The 19,978-nt window shown below is 40.8% G+C and overlaps 3 protein-coding genes across 3 annotated transcripts; all 3 read right to left on the bottom strand.

Moving 5' to 3' along the window:
* Window positions 1-972: 972 nt before the first annotated feature.
* Window positions 973-2,465, bottom strand: m17 (IL-6 subfamily cytokine M17). Its single transcript, XM_040000560.1, has 3 exons — window positions 2,282-2,465; window positions 1,778-1,926; window positions 973-1,664 (listed from the first exon to the last, which is right to left on the bottom strand). The coding sequence occupies exons 1-3, from the start codon at window positions 2,334-2,336 to the stop codon at window positions 1,203-1,205; spliced, it is 666 nt and encodes a 221-aa protein (XP_039856494.1). The 5' UTR covers window positions 2,337-2,465; the 3' UTR covers window positions 973-1,202.
* A 4,026-nt stretch (window positions 2,466-6,491) lies between these two features.
* Window positions 6,492-13,749, bottom strand: taok3b (TAO kinase 3b). The gene is made up of 8 exons (XM_040000559.1): window positions 12,922-13,749; window positions 12,097-12,333; window positions 11,824-11,952; window positions 11,510-11,713; window positions 10,074-10,313; window positions 9,356-9,568; window positions 9,053-9,235; window positions 6,492-6,894 (listed from the first exon to the last, which is right to left on the bottom strand). The coding sequence occupies exons 2-8, from the start codon at window positions 12,280-12,282 to the stop codon at window positions 6,733-6,735; spliced, it is 1,317 nt and encodes a 438-aa protein (XP_039856493.1). The 5' UTR covers window positions 12,283-12,333; window positions 12,922-13,749; the 3' UTR covers window positions 6,492-6,732.
* Window positions 13,750-16,045: 2,296 nt separating this feature from the next.
* Window positions 16,046-19,365, bottom strand: LOC120714383 (heat shock protein beta-1-like). The gene is made up of 3 exons (XM_040000563.1): window positions 18,701-19,365; window positions 18,541-18,604; window positions 16,046-17,296 (listed from the first exon to the last, which is right to left on the bottom strand). Exons 1-3 carry the CDS (start codon window positions 19,083-19,085, stop codon window positions 17,137-17,139), a joined length of 609 nt encoding a protein of 202 aa, XP_039856497.1. The 5' UTR covers window positions 19,086-19,365; the 3' UTR covers window positions 16,046-17,136.
* Between the last annotated feature and the right edge of the window lie 613 nt (window positions 19,366-19,978).

The following is a 19,978-nucleotide window of genomic DNA, read 5'->3' on the forward strand; positions in this document are numbered from 1 at the left end:
GCTTCAGTGTTTTAGTGGTCCCACATTGTCGTCACCATGTCTGCTGAGCATGACCTGTGTGTCAGTGAAATAACAGACACTACTGATTTCCACCCAGTAGGCAGTAGTCGTGGGTTAATCAGGGGGGATTCAAGAGATATTTTCGGAACAACTTGACTACAATGTAGACTGGAGAATGACTGTTGCCCTGAGGTACCCTCTGTGTTTGTGCCTTAAATAAGCCAGAGTTATAAGAGGGAACTTGATTCATGACCCAGAGTGAATCCCCCTTCTACTTCCAGTTTCCCGACAGCTTGTGACCTGAGGAAAGTTTAGCTAAGAATTACTTCACTCCAGCAAATATCCTTATTGTCACTGTGTACAGAGGTGACATCTCTGGAGAACCTGTTCATTATCTGTGTGGTGGGTTTTTTTTTTTTGTTTTTTGTTTTTTTGTTTTTTGTTTTTTGTTTTTTTTACAATGGGTGTATACTTACACATTTCCTTTTTGTAGCTGCAGTTTCTTCTTTTTAAGGCACACAAGGATACACAGCACACACTATTAATGTAGTGCACAACTATTATCTGAACCACACACACCCACACCTTGTGACTAGCCAGACAGCCCGCCAGTTTCATGAAATCTTTCCTATCTGATGCAGCCTTGTTTTGAACACATGCGTCATTCAGAGTTGATATCACGCAGTCAGCGTCTCAGCAGCTTCCTGATTTTCTTTTAACCCCTCTGGATGGACTGATTCTGTGCAGATCACAAGCTGCAATGTTTTTTGTTTCCATCTTAACTTGTCAGAAGCAAAGGAAGAAGAATTATTATTGTAGAAACATCACTTTATCTTAGATTGTTGCCATGAAGTAGGCACCAGTATTGTATTAAACTCCATGCTTTTTTTTTTTTCAGATGGTCTCTGACAAAAATGATTAAATGGATGCTGACCACATAGTACAGATGCAAAGTATTCTTTTAATTGTTGTGTGTAGCGCAAATAAGTTTACATCATCAACACAGGATTTTCCCAATGGCATTTTGCAAATTAAATACATATTGCATGGACATAACATTTCTTTAACAGCATGACAATTAACACAAAAGAAAATAAATATTAAATACCATAAATAAGCTTGCATTGACACTCCAGCCACTTTTACACTTACATTTGTTTTTCTCAGGAAACTGACTGTGTAAGGCCACCTTCTGGTCATCTTCAGAATGCATTGATTGGTGTCCTCTTCGTGCACACTTTGCTTTTTAGATTCCTCAGTTCTTTGGAAACGTTTGACATGAAATCCTTGTAGGTCTTCAGGACCACGCAGCCGTACACCTTCTGCTGGAAGACGTTCTGAGCTGGTGGTAGTGTTGTCGGCCCCCCTGCCGGCTCAGGTATGGGCAGGTTTGGGAAGAGGCTCTGATAAAATGTGTTTATGAAACTGGCCAGACTCTCAGTGCGACCCCAGACTCTGGTGAGCTCTTTCAGGAGAGGGCTGCCAGGCGATTGTAAGTCTGTCTGCTGCTTGTACACACGTTTAAAATGTGGGAGGAAAGCTTGGAGATGCGTGTAGATGCTTGCTATCCTTGCTGGGGGATCCAGCCCAGAGATGTTGGGATCAGGGATGTCGTTCACCGACACCTTGCAGAAGAGCTCTGACATTTCCCCTTGAGCGGCTTTCTGCAAACAAGGGGGGAAAGGAAAGGAATCAGCCTACATAGCTTATAAGTGCACAAGTATATCTGCCAGTATACTGGTAAAGTAGAGCAGTTTTGTGCCTGTAGTCTACTCACATATGTCTTGATTAGGTCACCAGATTCCTTGTGTACAATTCTGGTGATCTTCAAAGTCTGCTGCAGGAGATTCCCACACTGCTGATTCGTGCTTAATGCCACAGTTTTTGTTGAATCAACAGTCATAAGCAGCAAGAGAGACAGTAATGCTGAGGAGAAATGAGCTAGTCAGTTATGGTTATCCTTCATCACATTGGTGGGTTTAAGGGGATCTTTGTATAAAAACCAAAAAAGAGATTTATTTTTTTATTTTTTTGTACAGCAAATATGTGGCAAGTAAAAGCTTACGGTGCCATTTCCAATATTTTATGTAGCATTATGTTAAGAAACTAATAAGCATTGTAATTTCCTTTACTGACGCAGAAAACGGCAAACTGCTCTTAGTTTCACAGCAGCTGTAAATCGCTAAAAATAACCACATCCCTATTGGCAAGAAAAGATGCAAAAGTGTTCAGTGCTTTATATTTAAAGCACAAAAAGGAGACAAAAAACAATAAAACTTACTTGCTGCTGTTTCCATGAACTGCTGAAAATGCATATTCTTTACATGACCATTCATTCTCCTCTCGGTATCACAAGCAAATTGTGCGGACTTGTCATAATCACACTGCTTTAAAACTTTTTAAAGACAGAAACCGCACATTTGTCAGAGGAGGAAATGACGTGCACTTGTGAGGCAACCAAATTTCCCAGAATTTCCTCCTTTCGTTCACATGTGCATTTTTTTTTTTACGCCTATAACAAGCAAAGTGGGCAGTGTATCTAAATGCCTGCTCCCTTAATAGGCATGTTGGGGCATTGTCTGCTCGTTAGGACATGTATGGACATAGGGTTGTGGCATTTAAAATAGGACTTCCTTTTTTGTGCATGGAAAATAAACACTTATATTTATATATTTCAAGAAAACTGAAAGAGTAACCTGCAGAATTTAGAAAACAGTGTCATATATGAATGAAAATCATATCAGGACTGAGGTCAACCTACACTTTTCACACATGCTCACCAAATTGCTTCCTACCACTCTTTGAATAGCAAGGGCAAGGGTGAGAAACTTGTCGGTGCGTGGAGGTAAGAGTGAGCTCATCACTGTCTGTGCAAAGCTGGGTGTTGATAATTTTTTTGTTTGTTTGTTTGTTTTATAGATCTGAAAAGAAACTTAACGTTTCTTATTTTCTATGTATAGGCATTCACGCAGGAGGAGTCTGATATTACTCAGGATCTTTCAGTTTGTGTTTAGCTTTCAGTGGCTTCGCTGGTGTAGGCATGACCCCAATGATTCAAAAACAAAACCACATGACTAAAGTGTCCTGATGCTACCTGGCAAAGTTCACTCTGACATAACCAACAAATTCTAAGGTAAGTGCTGAGGAAATGTTATTTTTGTTTGGACCACAAATGTGGGGGGGGGGGGGGGGGATTTTGAAAGCTGTTTCACATTGTTTTGTTTTTTTTCTACCTTCTGTTAAATTTGGTAAATAGTTCTCCTGAATTTCATCTCTTACTCCTAAATCCCCTCCTAAAACCACGTGTCTTTTTGCAAAAATGTTTTCAAGCGGGTGTTTGCACAGGAAGCCGGCAGGGTCACAGGAAGCAGGTCACATTTCTCAATCACAAATTTTCTGAGTGCGTAAAAGGACTGGGCCTGCTTAGGTAAAGCATGCGATCTGTTGCATGGGCTGACTTTAACACTGGATGATCTCACTGTGACATGCTAGTGTGGCGTGTCTTCCAGAGATTTATGAGTAAACATTAGACATCTCGCAGGATGGGAAAATATGAAAATAACATAAACTGGGCTTTTTTTGTTTTTGTTGTTGTTGCTAATCGTACAGTCATCCCCCAACACTTCTGCTTGGAGACACCCAATGACGTCTTTTTGGCTCACTATCTGCATCACTAGGTTTCATTTTAGGTCAGACTGCAGGTCAGACTGCAGGTCAGACTGCAGGTCAGACTGCAGGTCAGACTGCAGGTCAGACTGCAGGTCTGCAGGACAGAAAAGTGGCAATCTCCTCTGAGGTAAAAGCAACAGGTAAACTTTTCACTGAAAGTGAAAAAACCTCATTATGAGCTGGCACCATCCCTTTGTTTTCTGTTGATTATCACATTTTGGTTTCAATACCCTAGATGTATTATTGCTGAACTACTGACTACTTGAGAAAAATGAGGGGGAACTCAATGCGCCACATCCCTGTCAGCACTACTTCAGGTAAAATCTAACCACTCTTTTGCCACCTTCAGGGGGTTTCCAGTTACCCCAGGGGATTAAAGAGGGGTTGCGGCGAGACTGGCAACTGCTGCAACAGATGTCGGCAGTTCAAGGAAACTACAGTGAGATTCCTGCTCACATATAAAGTAGAGGCATGCTAAAAAATAAACCACACTCACTACCTAAATCAAGCAGGCTTTCCCTGAAACGTGAGGAACCTGGACGCTCTGCAGTGCAACTTCTCTCTCACTTCTTGCTCCAACTTCAGGTTTCTGTTTTCACAAGTTAACAAATGTGTGTTTGCGTGCTTGCAACCTACAGTAAATTATGATAAACAGCGTTTTATTTGATTTGATGTAGGTCACTGTGGTTATAATGCACTAAGAAAAGCAAAAGTGAGACGATTTGCACCACATGACAAAGCTTTACAAGAAAATTTAACCACAAATGATAAGAAATGCACTCTGACATGAGATGCAGGATGATAATTGAGAGTCCTTGTTTTCAACAGAATCTCTTTTATTTTTGTCTTTGAACTGCACAGGAAATGGTGAATAAAGTTCTTTAGGAAAGTCCCCTTTATTCTAACTAAATACATCTTTCTAGTAACATAAAAGTCACACAAATTGTAATTGTTTTGCAGCTCACAAACAAACTTATTCAAGCACCCCAACAGCACTTTTTAAAAAAATTGTGTCCACAAGGCTTTCAGTTACACGTGACCAAGACAAAAGGCCTTACTGCATATGAGAAATGCTGTCATCAAATTTCAGAAAGTTCATGAAAACGTCAAAGACTGTAAATCTTAGTGGAGCCGTTCGACCTTAGAAAACAAATTCAGAATTTAGGTGTAAAACAAGAGCATTTAAGTGCTATTGCGTTCTGACGCTGAATGCCATCGCGTTCGTCTGCTGTACCCCGGGGCGCGTCTTCTAGCGTTCAGCCCTGTGAGGAACATAACCAAACATTAATACAAGTTGTGGCTCTGACGTGAAAAGAAAAGAAAAAATGTAACAGGGTTGCATTCAAGACCACCACATTAAACAATGTTCCAAAAACTGTCCCATGATAAAATAGCATTTATTTTTCCATACATATACTTAATTTTCTTTTAAGAGGGTTTCACTGCATGGGGTACTCTAAATATGTCATGAGTGTTTGAAAAACATAGTAGTGTTTTGACTCAGAGTGGGGGCGGGGGTGGGGTTCAAAATGCTTTACATTTTGTAAAAATCAATCGTCTCTCCGAGACAAAACCCACAAGGCTAAAAGTGGCATTAGAAATTAAGCACCAAACAATTACCCTTCCATTCAGTAGAAATGGAATAATTGTGCAACCTGTTCAATGACCATAACAAAGATGGCAAAAAAAGATGTAAATCTTATCATTAGACAGTAATAAGGAGAATGCAATCCAGACCCACATGCTGTTGTCTGCTGTTGTGGCGTCGCTGATACTGATATATGAAGTCTGTGGTTCCATTCACCTCCATCTTTACAATCTCAAAGTCTAGTGATTTGACTTAGCAATATATTGAGCTATTGTATGACCATTTCTCTATATTATAAAACGAAAGAAAACGAAGCAAACTCTTTATCATTAGACTCTGTTATCAGTAACAGACGAGTGTCTCTGTATATTCTAGCTATGTTCTCATGTACAAATATTGATATCAAAAATTATACAGCACAATTCTCACCATTTTCCTTTACAAGAACTTTGATTAGTGAACATTAAATGATTCACAAGTTTAGATGAACTCAAAAACAAAAATGGTGCCGGCCTCAGTAGGTAAAATATAGATATAACAAACACGTAACTAAAATCTGCTTCAGGCACAACTTAAATAAAGGCATTTGTGAAAATTATCATATCAAATATGGCGCTTATGTCCAGTATCCATAGGCCTAAAAAAATGCTATGACCACTTTTATTTACAAACAGCTAAAATCTCTGACGGATTCATGCTTCACTTCACAACCTGAATTTGTCCTTAAAGTGCATGCAATAATAAGCAGTTTTACCAAGTGGGATCTTGAGTTGTGATAAGATAAATGGGCTGATCAAGCTTATGCCAATCGAGTCTACATATCAAATGAAAGAAAAGATCAGAACTGCCTAGAAAAGTGAGGGTCCACAGTATACTGTATGCATAAGCACAAAATGGAAGTATGACTGGAAAATAAAAATAAAAAAACTCTGACTATCCAGTGACCCCATACAGTAATATTCACATTCAGAGAATAAAATAAAGAGAACAAAATGAAACTAGTAAAAAACAAAACCGAAACAAAGCAGCTTAACACCACGGGGGAATCCGTAGCTCACATTCCACAATGTCCCTCCATGTAACACACATTAAGCCTCATATGAACAAGATGGGTTTCTACTTAAACATACCAAAGTGCCCATTTTACTAAAATTTCCTGATTTATTCAATTCATACCAAAAGGAGAAAATGGCATGGAGGAAAGAGTCTTTTATTTCAGACACATAGGCTTTTGAGTTACACTGACTAGGTTTGACTTTTATTGACATGTTGTTGTGTAGATTCTTTTGTTTTACCCCCCACCCCCCTTTAAAGTTTCACAAAAGAGGCTCTCATTGCACGCAACACCCCAATTCAAAGATGCAATATCTAAGAGCAATGAAAAGTAATCCAGTTTTGTCACCCTGGGTGGGACAAACGGTCAAGTGGACGTGAAAAGGGCACGGATATGTTGTCCTTTAGAGATAAATCCACTTTCATCTGTTGTCTTCTTTGGGGAAGTCTATAGATCCCAGGCTTCCAAAGCCGAGGCTTCTACTTTCTGTGTCAAAAGCATTAATTTCTCTGTCCTGACGTTCCAACAAGTGCTTAATCCGTTCGGTACGTTCCTTCTGAAGTGCAGCCAGTTCCTCCTCAATCTGCAATGAAAACACAGCATGGTAAATGGAATTAGATTCATTTTACCTATTTTTTTTTTTTATCTGTAATGGCATTATGGTTGGAGATGCAACAAGCACTGGTTAAATGTTGCCTATATGCAAAGGAGCTAAAGCTATCCAACACTTGGAATCCAGCTGCCTCGGTATGAGCAAAGGATCAAAGCTGCCATGAGTGAAAAAAAGAAAAAACATTGACGTCCTTGTATCTGGTTAAGTTATAAACATAGTGAAAAATAATGTAAGTTTTGTTACATAAATCCACTGTATCTGCTTTTTTTTTTTTTTGGTAAGGTCAAATATGTAAAGGTGAAGATCCCGTAACTTACTGCACTTTGAGGGGAATTGAATTCCCCTCAAAATTGAAAATTGAATCATTTCTTTTATTATAATTACAATATCCTGTACTGAAGAAAATTTTATTTTTCCTCATATATGCCGTCAATCATAGTTCTTAGTAAGAAATTGAATTGGAAAAAAAGTAGGAGTAGGAGGAAAACTGGAAATCAGAATCAACCGCAAAAAAAATTCAGCTGTTGCATCATAATTGTTGTCAGTAATTTCAACATGTTTACTGTATATAAAGATGTTGCAAAAACCTATTACTACATTTCCATTAAAATTCATATTTTTGTTCTGTTGATGAAAAACTGGGTCTTTATGGGTCTTTTTGGCTTCAGGTTCATATTTAATATCAGAAAACGATGCTCTGTTGGGTAGTGAAACACTTGCCCATTGAAGGCAGTGTAGACAATCAAGACAATACGACCAAAGGAGGAAATAAAAACAAAACAAATCACACAAAAAAAACACATAGGAAATGAAAAAGTAAAACGAAACTAGATTAAACTAGACATGGGAAGAAGGCATAGGAGGAGATAGGGCACAATGGGGGAACAAAAAACATATTGGAGCCCAGAATTGAAGATTCATAAAAGTAAGGAAGTATTTGTAAATCAAAATGTAGATATTAAGCAATCTAAGAAGCAAACAGAAAAACGCAAGAAGGTCCTTAAAGGTCCAAAAACTGGAAACTCTGGGTCCCATGCTGGGTATAGACCTGGACATTTCAGAATTCCTTCTGCTACTTCTATCAGCAGTCACATCATCAATAAACACTAGTGACCCAGTGCTACGCAGCCTTACATGCACTTATTATAACACGGGCTTCACCATGAGTGACAGAAGATGTGGACTGCTTTGAATCATGAGCTGTTTCTCTCACTCACCCACACTTTTCTCTTCCCATCATTCTGGTAAAGGTTAATCTTGGTTTCATCCGTTCAAATTATTTTCAGCACTATGCAGGTTCTTTGTGATGTTTTTTAGCGAAGTGTAATCTGAAGACTTCTTTTCTTAAACATGAAAATAATTCTATCACGGCCCACTTGATGGATTTATTTTGTTTTATCAGCCTAACACTAGACTGCACCTCAGCATGATGTTTATTTTACAAATTATGGTCCAAGTTATTGTAAAATAGATGATAATGGAGGGGATACATGTGTCTGTGTAGTGTCTTCTTATCTTTTCACTGCTCACTTGTGTTGTCTGTTTTAAAAAAAAGTAAGACACCAACAGACAAAATGACAAACTTCAGTTTGCAAAGAAGAGAATCCAAATGCCGTCATTTATGTACAGTGTGTGGCATTTTGTCATTTCAAGTATTAGACAAATAAAAACCAGAAAATTTCCTCCTTGGCCTGAGGAGGCAGGAATGTGTGACCCAGGTTTAACTATCTAAAACAGTACTTCATTCAAAACTATAAAGGCAATTTCACAGTGTCATTAGAAGAAGACTCAAAACAACCACCAAATTATCTCCACAAGATGTTATGAAATTACTTTTTATGATCTTTCAGTTTGAACCAAAAGTGGTGAACAGAACAACGCTGTCATCATTAGAGCCCTGCCATGTCATGGCTTTCCTATATTAGGAATAAAACAATAAGCATATTTACCATGTTGTCTATGTCCACGGTGCACTTGACTACAAACTAGAGCGCCACTGTTATGCTGTTGTCAGCTGATAAATCGTCTCTCTGGACGCAGATCTATCTACCTACCTATCTGGCATCATTTTCATAAAATATGGTATCATGCTGGATTTATTTTAGAATAGCTTTGATGCTAAACGTACCTTCTGTTCAAGGTGCGCTCTCCGTATGGAGACCTTCTGCTCAAGTTTCTGCTGCTCACGCTCATGTTGGGTCTCCATCTGTGACTTGGTTTTTTTCTGGTAAGCGTCCAGGAGTTCCATCTCTTGCTTCAGCTGCTGCTTCAGAGCTTGGCACTCCATTTCCTGCTCCGCTTCTAATCGCATCTAGAAACACGGCGAGACAGAGTTAGCGACAAACATCAGAGAGTGTGGCTGTTGAAATTCCAGGCTCTTGTGTTGATGAACGAGCTCCGTTTCAACTGTTTATAACAAACTGCTGCGTACCGCTTGTGAAGCCATCATCTCGTTGATGCTCTTCTCGTACTGCTCAGCCAGTATGGCCAACTTGCGTGTCTGCTCCTCTTTCAGGCCCTTCAGGATGATTTTATGGTCACCTTTGGGAGACACCTCTAGCTGATGGTTCCTAAGAGCCTTGTACTGCTTATTCTGCACCTTACATGTGTCCTGAAACTGTTTTTTGATCTGCATCTCCAGTGTCTGCAACAGAGATAATGATTAAATGTTAGTCTCGTGCTCTTTTCTTGGTATATTTAAATTTAAAGCTGGTTCAGTTGGTTGTTCATAACTCAACTGATTGATTAGGCTTGTGGATTCAAAGCCTGAAGACTGCTCAGTCTACCCTTTCAAAGTATACAAAATAAAGTTGTATGAATAAATAAATAATTTGTTTGCAGCGCCCTTGAACATTTATTTTCATAAGTGGGCTTCTGACCACTGTGCTATTAGATAAAGAGAGACGAGATTTAAACTTGTGAACACGCATGTTTTGGAGGAAGCAGTTCTCATGGCAACGTGATTAATGGTTTTCTACAGGTGACTACCGGGCTAAATATTTCAGTCAAGTCGAATGCTATGAATGCATTGCACAGCACTTGCAGAGCTTCAGCGTAAACGCATGACTTCATCAGGTTATTATGTAGATGTTCATGGGATGTAAACTCGCCACCACACAGAATAGCAGCAAAGAGTAAATCTCGGGCACCTTGAGGTTTCTGGGCTGCTGTCGTTGCTCCAGAGTGTGTTTTCTGTGCAGTTCCCTTTGCCGACGGTTATTGTACTCCTCCTGGTTTTCAAGCTCTGTCTGGTGCTGCAGCCGCATGAGTTCGATGCGCAGCTTCTGGAGCATCTGCAGCTGCCTGCGCTCCAGGTCCTGGGTGGACTCATCCTGCCGGATCATCAGGGCATGTTCCATCTCCTTCTGGGTCCTCTTCTTGTTCAGCTCCTGGGACATGAAAATGGACCATTTTGAAAGACAGTATTAATTTGTCATATATCTTAATACAGGTTTTCTTCTTTTTCTTTTTTAATGTTCATTATTTTTGATTTAATGTTAAAACTTCTATTTATCTCCATGTGTTTCTCTTTGCTGAAATACATGAAAACTATGTAAGTGACATGCAGTTACAATGCCAGTACTTCCCTGGGAAACCCTTTTCCACTGTGGAAGAAAAACCCTTGCACTCTGTACAACACCTGGAGTTTTGAGTTTTTTAACCTTTTCTTGGTTGTTATCATTAATTGTTAAATTAATGCCTCAGAGTTTTTATACCGTTGGTGAGTGCACCAGAAGATATCCCTTTATGAATGATATCCTATGATCTATAATTGTCATTAATGTAAATAAGTATACATTATCCAAGAAATTACTAACAGTAAAAATAACTCTTAGTTGCTTCCTTCAAGCTACAAAAAGTTGTTGTGTCCACAAAGCTTCTGAAAACAGAAACAATCATCCCAAAAGCGGGTGACTGTGAACGCTGTTTCATGGTGGTATAGTCTTCTTCTTTCGGCTGCTCCCTTTAAGGGTCGTCAGAGTGGATCGTCTTCCTTCCTACCCGATCCCTGGTATCCTCCTCTGTCACACCACCCCTTTGCGTGTCCTCTTTCACTTCCTCTGTGGACCTTCTCTGAGGTCTTCCTCTCTTCCTGCATTGCAAGAAGAGAGGAAGACCTCACTTCCTGCATTGCAAGATTGAGATGTCCAAACCCTCTCAAGCTTGACTGCCTCTCTAACTTTGTCTCCAAACTGCTCAACCTGAGCGTTCCCACTGATGTACTCATTGCTAATCCTGTGCATCTTGGTCATTCCCAGTGAAAATCTTAACGTCTTCAGCTCCAATGTTTCCAAACCATACATCACAGCAAGTCGTGCTTTCATCTTGTAAACCTTCCTTTTCTTTCTCGCTGCTATCCTTCTGTCACAAATCACCTCTCACACTCATCTCCACCCACTCCACCCTGCTTGCACTCTCTTCTTCACCTCTCTGTCCGTTGCTTTGGATGGTTGACCCCAGGCATTTACACTCATCTACCCTCTGCTCTTCTCTCTGCAGCTTCACTGTTACACCATCCTCCCTCTCATTCACAGTCTTGGTGGCACACAATGTTACGTAACATCAGGATATTGTATTACTGTACCTCTCTCAGTTGCTCTTGTTCAAACTCATGTTTCCTGAGCAGACTCCGGCGTTTCAGAGCCCTGCAGCTGCGATCGTACACCAGCCTCTGCTGGGCCAGCAGGTGAGCTTCCTCCTCAGCCTGAGAGCGCTGCATTGTTTCTTTGTGCCTCGACAGACGCTCCTGCTTTTCCTCCTTGGGTATACAAGGGTCATTGTCCATCTCCTGCAACGCAGCACAAACCGTGTGAATGGACTTTGGACAAAGCGAAGATTTTCTCAAAGAACACATGCTTCGCGTGCAACTTCATAAACTTATTTGTTGATGATATTTACTTCCTTGATCTTGTCTTTGCAAAGCCTGTATTCCTTTTTCTGGTTTTCTAAGAAAGAAGTCAGCTCTTTCTTTTGCTGAGCAACAATCTGCTGCTGGATCCTCCTCTCTTCTGCTGCAACTGACTTCATCTGTGAAGACACATTCAAATAATCAGATTATCACCTTTTTATAGAATCCCTTCCTTACGTAGACACAAGTGCAGCTCAGAGTGAGTTACATCACTCTTTAGTTTTCATCTCATTCACAAATAACACCTGCTGCTGAGGCTGTACCTCTTTGTCTGTTTGAGCAACATGGCGTTTGGCCAGTCTTTCCAGCTCAATGTAAGTGTTGTTCGCATGTGTCTCCAATTCCTTCTGCAGCCGGAGCCTATGCTCATCCATCTCGGCCTTTAGCCTGTTCTCCAGGGCGATCAGCTGCTTCTGGTGCTGTCGCCGCATGCGCTTATACCCAGACATCTGCACCCGCAGCTCAAAGTCCTGCTCATGCTCCTCGATCTACCTGATGCCCTACATGGAAGAATATGGGAAGCAGGAAGTGAAAGAAATCGAGCAGCCAGAAACATGAAGCCACACACCATACAGAAAATACAAACTGCAAACTAAAAAGCAATCAGAAGCCAGATCAGCAAAAATCCATAACAACATTTTTTGGTTTGTTTGTTTAATCATCCGAAATTTGTAAGATGCCACTATTCAGGAATCAGCACAACAATCTAAGATGACTGAGAGAAAATTCAACCTTTTACAATCAGCGAGAAGAAAAAAAGCAAATAAACTAAATCTCACTGGTAAAAGACATCAAACGGTCATTTACATGGATTACATATAAACGCAATACACACACTTCAAAGCAGGGGCAGAGAGGGAAGCTGAGGATGGAAAAAATGACATCCATTAACAGGATCTGGTTGCCATGACTACAGATGTACAGCTGAGAACACAGACATCCCTTCCCTCCCTCCTCATCCTCGCGCCGCCAAGCACGCACACACAAGCTAGCGCACACACGCACGCGCAAACACACACGTATTTTTATTGTTATTATTGTCAGTATTATTTGCTCTACGCAAACGGCGGTGAGAGGGAGTTGCGTACCAAAGATGCTGATTTGATGGTGGCAATGTGTTCACAGATCTTGCAGTCGAGAGACCGGCTCTTGCGAGAAGTAGGCCGCAGCTCTGGCCTGGTGTCCCTGTGCACAGCCTCATCCCTCACGCAAGCATGGTCCTGCAGGGAGGGAGGAAAAGGGGGAGATAGTGGGGCTGGGTACTTCCCAGGCCCTCCGCACTCGCTGTTTCTGCTAGAGCCGCTATTACTGCCGAATCGCCCTGAATGCAGCACAAATCCAGCCTTAAATGCATCCTTCCCCTGCTTGTTCCCCCGCTACTGGCTGCAAGTCCTTGCTAAGAGAGAAAAGGGCATTGCCAAACAATTGCAGGCAGCACCGAGAAGGCAGCCACTAGATGAAGTCGCTCTTTTTTTTTCTTTTTTTTTCTGGCGTCCCCCTCTTTCCAAAGAGGAGGAACCGAATAGCTCCGGTGGATACGGGTGAATTATGCAATGCCTACCATTGATGATAATCGGAGAAAGACGGCACAGAGATGTCTTTTACAGCCACTCTTCTTTTCCGTTTCACAATGCCAGAGATGTTTGGGAGGAAATATAGTTTCCCTGCGTTCCTGTGGTCGCATGTAGTGCCATATTTGAAATGCTTTGAATCAGATAAGGCACATCCAAACATGGTTTTCCCTCGAATATGTCGCCCGACGATCCGTTTGTATTCCACTCGAATTTCTGTCCTACATTTACAGCGCACTTGGTCATGGTAGGTGGTTCTGGTGCCTTCTATTCATCTCTTTGCTCTGTCCCTCTTCTACACTCCCCCTTCCTTTAAAGAGACACCACAATACTACTGGCACATCTCAACACTGGTGAAGTCATTTCACACAAGAAGAGATGTTCAAACAAACATGCATATGCAGGTGTTCTTAAAGGTACTCGCATCAGTTATTATCATCAGAGCATCTTCTTGAAATCCTAGTGAAGAGATAGTGGGGCATTAGACAGCATTAAAATTCTATAATGACTTTTACGCCTTTTGAATAAAACTGTCTGATTTTATTTCATCGGAAGTAAATGATTAATTATGTTAATTATTGCAACAATTCTGTAGATGTCTGTAATTTGCAGTATAGGTAGAGTAACAAAAAACACTGATGGGTGCTATTATTCCTGCCAGTACTCCATGTGGATGCTGGAGGGAGACAGAGGACATCGATTTGGGGGTGGGTGGGGGTCCCTCTCCGTGGTGCTGAAGGGGCAACCTTCCAGAGAAGAGGCGCCAGAAACTGCAGTTCCTCTAGTGGCCACTGGAGGCTGGCGCCAGAAGTGAGTCGATCCCCATGGGCTCCCGTGTTAAAATATTCAACTTTAGAGCATTTAAAGGCATGATTACCACCTGGTAAAGAAATCAGTTTTGGCCTCTGTGAGTAGTTTTCCCCTCATAACAACTCTAAGGCTGGTGATAGAGAGTGTGGAGATGATCACTTTAACTATGTGTGTGAAATCTTCAACCAATCTAGGAACCTTGTCTCAGCCGTTTGTTCAGCCTAACGGACAGACTTTTTGAAGTAATTTTCTTATCATGCTGTCAGCCACCAACAAAATTCTGATACAATCCTGGAAGTCTGAGACACCCCCAATATTCAATAGGTGGCTAAAGGGATACACTTAGAAATACAGCAGATGTAGGAGCAGGTGTCTTTCAGAAAATTTGCTTACCAATTATCAGTCTAATCGCAAAGTTATATTGAATCATTTTTGGTCCTGCATATTAACAATAACAGTTGTACTATGAACACTTTTAATTCAAGTAATAATGTATCCTAGTTTATATGTGAGCCTCCGACCATTGTTCAGTTGGTTTTGCGTACCTTTATCTTCTAGGTCTGAAAAAACAATAAAGAAATGGTTAAAACAAATGACTGACACGTGCCCTAACACTGGCAGGTGTTATGACCTTTATACTAATACTAGGGCTTGATACATGCTACAGACCATCCAGGAAGTTTTTACTTTTTATTAGCCTGTTAAACACTAATGTGTCTGTGCATTGTAACCATACAGTTTATGAATGCACTTTGCTAATCAAGCTAGCTAGCATTATGCACTGTTAGGGGTGTGGCTGCCATGTGTGAAAGAAGTGAAAGATGAGAGACATTTTTTCCTGTTCATTTGCAGATGCTTCCAGTGGTTTAGTGGTTGATAAATCTGCTTAGAAAGCAAAAGGTCAATAGTTTACTTCCACTTTGGAAACTCCAAACGGGTTGCATCAGGAAGGACATCTGGTGTAAAACTGCCAAATCAAGCATGCTTATGACAAGGGAGCAGCTGAAACAACTTTTAGAGTTTATTGGTAAAAGACCCCAAAGATTTGGCTGATTTGTTTCAATTGTTAGTACATTTTGTTTTTTTAGCTTGTTTTTTCCTAGCTAAAGTTAGCATCATATTTAATATTTGAATTACGCATGCACTTTGTTACCAAATTAGCTACATGTTAGCATTAACACTGGGTAAATCCCAGGATCTACCCTTCCCTAATTAACAATATTTTCTATTTCAGAAAAAGCATGCTGACTGCCATTCATCTGTTTCTTTGTGACACTTGATTTGCCGCTTTCTACTGATCAAATGAAGCTCACAAAAATGTCAAAATCTCATACTTTCACTGTGCCTTCTGTTTTTTCACCCCAAACATTTGTCATGTAGTATTCTGTTTCAACAGTAGATGTCACCCTTGACTTCAGCATGGTAAATAAATGGTAAATGGCCTGCATTTGTATAGCGCTTTTCTAGTCCTTAAGGACCCCAAAGCGCTTCACACTACATTCAGTCATTCACCCATTCACACACACATTCACACACTGGCGATGGCAAGCTACGTTGTAGCCACAGCTGCCCTGGGGCGCACTGACAGAGGCGAGGCTGCCGGACACTGGCGCCACCGGGCCCTCTGACCACCACCAGTAGGCAAACATGGGGTTAGTATCTTGCCCAAGGATATTTGGCATGCAGCCAGGAGGTAGCCTGGGATCGAACCACTGACCTTCTGATTAGTGGCCGACCTGCTCTGCCACCTGAGCTACAGCCACCCCATGCATGGGGACAGACTTTTTTAGACACTTTCAAGTCAAGATGAAACTGCCACTGTGTTGTGCAACTCTTACTCAGGAAAAAAAGTCACACCCAAATGTGTGCAGAAATATTTATTGTAGCAAGCTCAACATCACCAAGAACATGACAATGACCACGCGTGTTGTCGGGATCTATTGTTACCGAGTTCTGAAGGCTGTGAACTGATGGAGAATTTTAAATGGAGTCTATGAGCAACACTGCTCATCTCCTATGAACCTTTTGGTCTGTAGACCATTAAACAGAAGTAAGTCTGTCCTCCCACAGTATGAGCTAGGGGATGTCCCTACAGATTGCCTCACAAATTGCACACACCGAGCCATCACATTGTCGTAAGAGTCCCAGATAGCAGACAAATCTTGGCTACGTTTGGGGGAGCCTGACTCACCCTAAGTTGGCATGGCCCCATCTTAAATGGACTGGAGAAGAAAAGCAACATTACACATCACTTTTTCCATTTAGTGTTGATGAAGAGCTTTATTTTATTTTTTTATTTGTAGCTTTTGCTCGTTATTTTATGTATTATAAATCTTTTTAAAAACGAATACTGTGCAACAAGCTTCTAACCTGGAAGGCGTACCCAAGCTGAATAGGTGGTCTTAGAGAAGAGCTGTTTATAAATCTCTACATGATGAAAAAAGTCTCATGAGGAGGAAATAAATTCCCTAATGTGACTCTAAGTAGAACTTCAATGCCCTCTTGTGGACTGTTTGACAAGAATTTTCTGCATACCTTAAGAAGCACAGCTACTACAGATTAAACTGATTTCTCTTAATCCTGCAATCTGCCAAAGTAAGAATGCATTTATGAACAGAGGATGATGTTTGTTTGTTATTTTCATTTGTTAGGGATTATGTGATATCAGGACAGCTTTATAATGCTGCTTCATCAAGAAACCATCATATCTAGTTTCAGGTCAAACTCATAAATCTAATCTTGATCTGAAAACATATGAAGTGTCACATTATTATGTTGAACAGTATGAAATGTTCTCTAGTGGAAATAAACCACCCTGGTTAGTAAATTTGCAATGCTAGAACAATTACGTTTTCTCTTTAGGTCAGTGCTGCAAAGGTTGCTACACATAACCTGAGCTACATCAAGTTCTGCTCAGTGGTTTCACTTTTGTTCATCCTGCTTCTGTCTGATCTGAACTGGTATGACAATCTCATTGCCTGGGATGCTGCTTGATGTCCCTGGCACGGGGGCCTCTACAGACAGGACTCCATCTGCAGACAGGGATGAACTGATCTGCTGCAAGTCAACCCCCTGTGGCAACCTTAATGAAATGAAAAGAAAGTTGGTAAGCAACTAACAGAACAGTGTATTTGTAACATATATATGTTTAACACATTTTGAGAGATTAATTAAATAGATTACAACCTATATATATATCAACGAACTCTATTATTGCTGCAGAATCATCTGTGTATGTGTTGATATTCTCACCTTCTGTAAGCCATACATACTGTTTAAAAGTATTGTGCCACCCCTCATTTCTTTATATGTTCCTTCCAAGGAATCAGATTTTCTTATAATTTCTGAAAGTGATCTTGAGCAATAGCCATCCAATAGTTTCTGAAGGTCTTTCAAAGTTTCTCCTTTTTTAAGATGGCATATCTCAGCCTAGTGTGCAGTGTGTCCTTAAAAAAGTTGAGGAAATTGAAAAACTGGAGGACAAAAGAAGAAGTGGCAAGCATAAAACACCGTCTAAAGCAGAAGACCGGTATCTGAAAATGATGTCCTTAAGAAACAGGGGGGAAATCCAGCAAAGACGAAACGTAGGACCTAACGGGTGCAACTGATCCTTCTGTTGATTTGCGTGTTCACCAGAGCCCGGACCTAAATGTTATTGAAGCAGTGTGGACTCATGTTAACAGAGAAGAGAACAAAAGGCAGCCAACATCCAAAGAAGAGCTTTGAATGTCCTTCAAGAAGCCTGGAGAACTGTTCCTTAAAACTGCTTAAAGAAATTCTCAGAAAGCTTCAAATTGTGTAGACAGATAAAGGTAGTCATATTAAATATTGACTTTCAAGCTCATTCAAATGATAAAAACTCTGAACGGAAAACTCTTATATACTTTATGTTTGCATGTATGTTTTAATGGGGCTGTTGTCCACATCAGCAAACTCCATACCCGATACGCACGTGTTTTTATGGTGTGAAGATATGAAGTTTCATGTGCTTCTCTGTGCTGAGGTGTGGGGTTTTTTTCTGTTCTCAAACTGCTCTCCTGTAGGAGCTCAGTCTGAGAGGAGTTCTTTTTCTCCTTGTCTCCCCTCATGTATTGTTATTTCATTGTTTTTCTTACCATCCTACCTGTTTCCGATCTGTCTTCCCAATGTGATGTAATGCATTTATGGTCGGAAGGGGTCAAATTTTCACTGCAGGTAACATGTATGTGTAACATTGCATGTGACAAATAAAGGCTTGATTGATTGATTAGTAAATCACTACAGCTATTTCCCAATTTCCAAGAAAAGATAAATAGAAATGACTCATAGTGTTCTCTGACAACCTACTTGTATTTACGAGTGAAGCACCTTGAAACCAGTCCATGCTCATCCTGTCTTTCTTCGTGGGTTCCTTGAAATGAAAAACAAGCAAACAAAAGTGCTTTTTACACTTTTCATCACGTATTTCATCATAAATCTATCTTATGATCAAAATAACTGACACTACCTGATATTTGTAAATAGCCCTCTTTGGTTGTGATTGTGATCTCTTCAGGCGAGAAGTGATTAACATCCAGATTAATCTTCCAGCTGTTTGGCCCTGTTTGGATCTCTGATACTCCACTTGTCAGTTGTCTCAATCCCTTCTGGTCTGTGGGTCGCATACCAATAAATGGGGGGAGAAGGGGACTTTGTGTGTACCCTGGCCATGAGAAAGATGCCAGTCTCTTCTTCGCCCAGTCTAGCCAGTCCAGATCACCGGGCTCCAGGAAGGGTGGAAGACCAAAATCCTGAGCAAAGATACGGCTCGGCTGTGTCCAGTTTGGAAAAGGATCCCATTCCACATCTCGGCGGAAAATTGGACGGGATAATATTTTATTTTCTTCACCCATATCCTAGAAAATCAGATCAATATGAAGGAACCGGTCTGCAAAGAGTATCACTACACTGTGACAAACAAGTCTCGTCTGTTCACCAAGATCCAAACAACAGAGCAGCTGTATTTTTATTGCCCAACAGAAAGTGTGCAGGAGGTCCAAGGAAAGGCGTTCTTTGGCATCTGCATGGTCCAGTCTCACACTTTAAATACCCGGGTGGGTCATTTTAACACTTGCGTGGCAGTAAGAGTGATCTAAAGGATGAGAATGATTTATGAGATGAGCTGGGAGTTACTCCTCTGTTGCCCGGGACATGGAGGGGATAATGCTAATCATTTGTATTTATATCTCTGGAGTGTCTGTGGCAAGTTGTTGGTGAATGACTCTGGAAGCAAGGTTATTCAGCAGAGGCCTCTGCAGTCTTGTCACATACTGGTGCTCTTTGTCCAAAGAAACTACAGCCTTGGGTTGCGTGAGGGAACAGCACATACATTCAGAGTAACACAGTAAACAACAGTGTTACGTTCACTTTCTGAACCCAAGATTGACTTGAAAAGATGAGATCAAATCGAGAACAATAACGCGATAAACGTGTGGGACAAACTGTTGTTTACCACAAACTAAAGACGTGTTTACAGCCAGGACAAAGCGACAGACTGAGAGACTGACGCAGTGGAGTGGTTGTGAGGAATTTCACATGCACAGATGAATCTGGGCAACAAGGGTGATATGCTGAACAAATAATGAACCGAGCTTGAGATTCATAAATCAACCAGGCATCTGAGGTGGAACTTTACTAATGAATTTATTAATGAGGAAATATCTGAAATCTTTTGAGAGCAAGAAGTCAAATTATCCCCAAAGGGCAGTTAAAGTGCATTTTAAGGACTGGAAAGTTGACATTACAT

The sequence above is a fragment of the Simochromis diagramma genome, unplaced genomic scaffold, assembly GCF_900408965.1.
Source record: "Simochromis diagramma unplaced genomic scaffold, fSimDia1.1 OVJJ01000596.1, whole genome shotgun sequence".
Lineage (NCBI taxonomy): Eukaryota > Metazoa > Chordata > Actinopteri > Cichliformes > Cichlidae > Simochromis > Simochromis diagramma.

Excerpts from the sequence above, each read along its gene's own strand:
- LOC120714383 (XM_040000563.1), bottom strand. The coding sequence starts at position 19,085 with ATGGGTGAAGAAAATAAAATATTATCCCGTCCAATTTTCCGCCGAGAT. Across the intron at positions 18,605-18,700 it reads GGGCTATTTACAAATATCAG|GAACCCACGAAGAAAGACAG; the intron begins GTAGTGTCAGTT and ends TTTCATTTCAAG. Across the intron at positions 17,297-18,540 it reads TGCTTCACTCGTAAATACAA|GTTGCCACAGGGGGTTGACT; the intron begins GTAGGTTGTCAG and ends CATTTCATTAAG.
- m17 (XM_040000560.1), bottom strand. The coding sequence starts at position 2,336 with ATGAATGGTCATGTAAAGAATATGCATTTTCAGCAGTTCATGGAAACA. Across the intron at positions 1,927-2,281 it reads GTTCATGGAAACAGCAGCAA|CATTACTGTCTCTCTTGCTG; the intron begins GTAAGTTTTATT and ends ATTTCTCCTCAG. Across the intron at positions 1,665-1,777 it reads GTGACCTAATCAAGACATAT|AAAGCCGCTCAAGGGGAAAT; the intron begins GTGAGTAGACTA and ends CCTTGTTTGCAG.
- taok3b (XM_040000559.1), bottom strand. The coding sequence starts at position 12,282 with ATGTCTGGGTATAAGCGCATGCGGCGACAGCACCAGAAGCAGCTGATC. Across the intron at positions 11,714-11,823 it reads GCAAAGACAAGATCAAGGAA|GAGATGGACAATGACCCTTG; the intron begins GTAAATATCATC and ends GCTGCGTTGCAG. Across the intron at positions 10,314-11,509 it reads AACAAGAGCAACTGAGAGAG|GAGCTGAACAAGAAGAGGAC; the intron begins GTACAGTAATAC and ends TTCATGTCCCAG.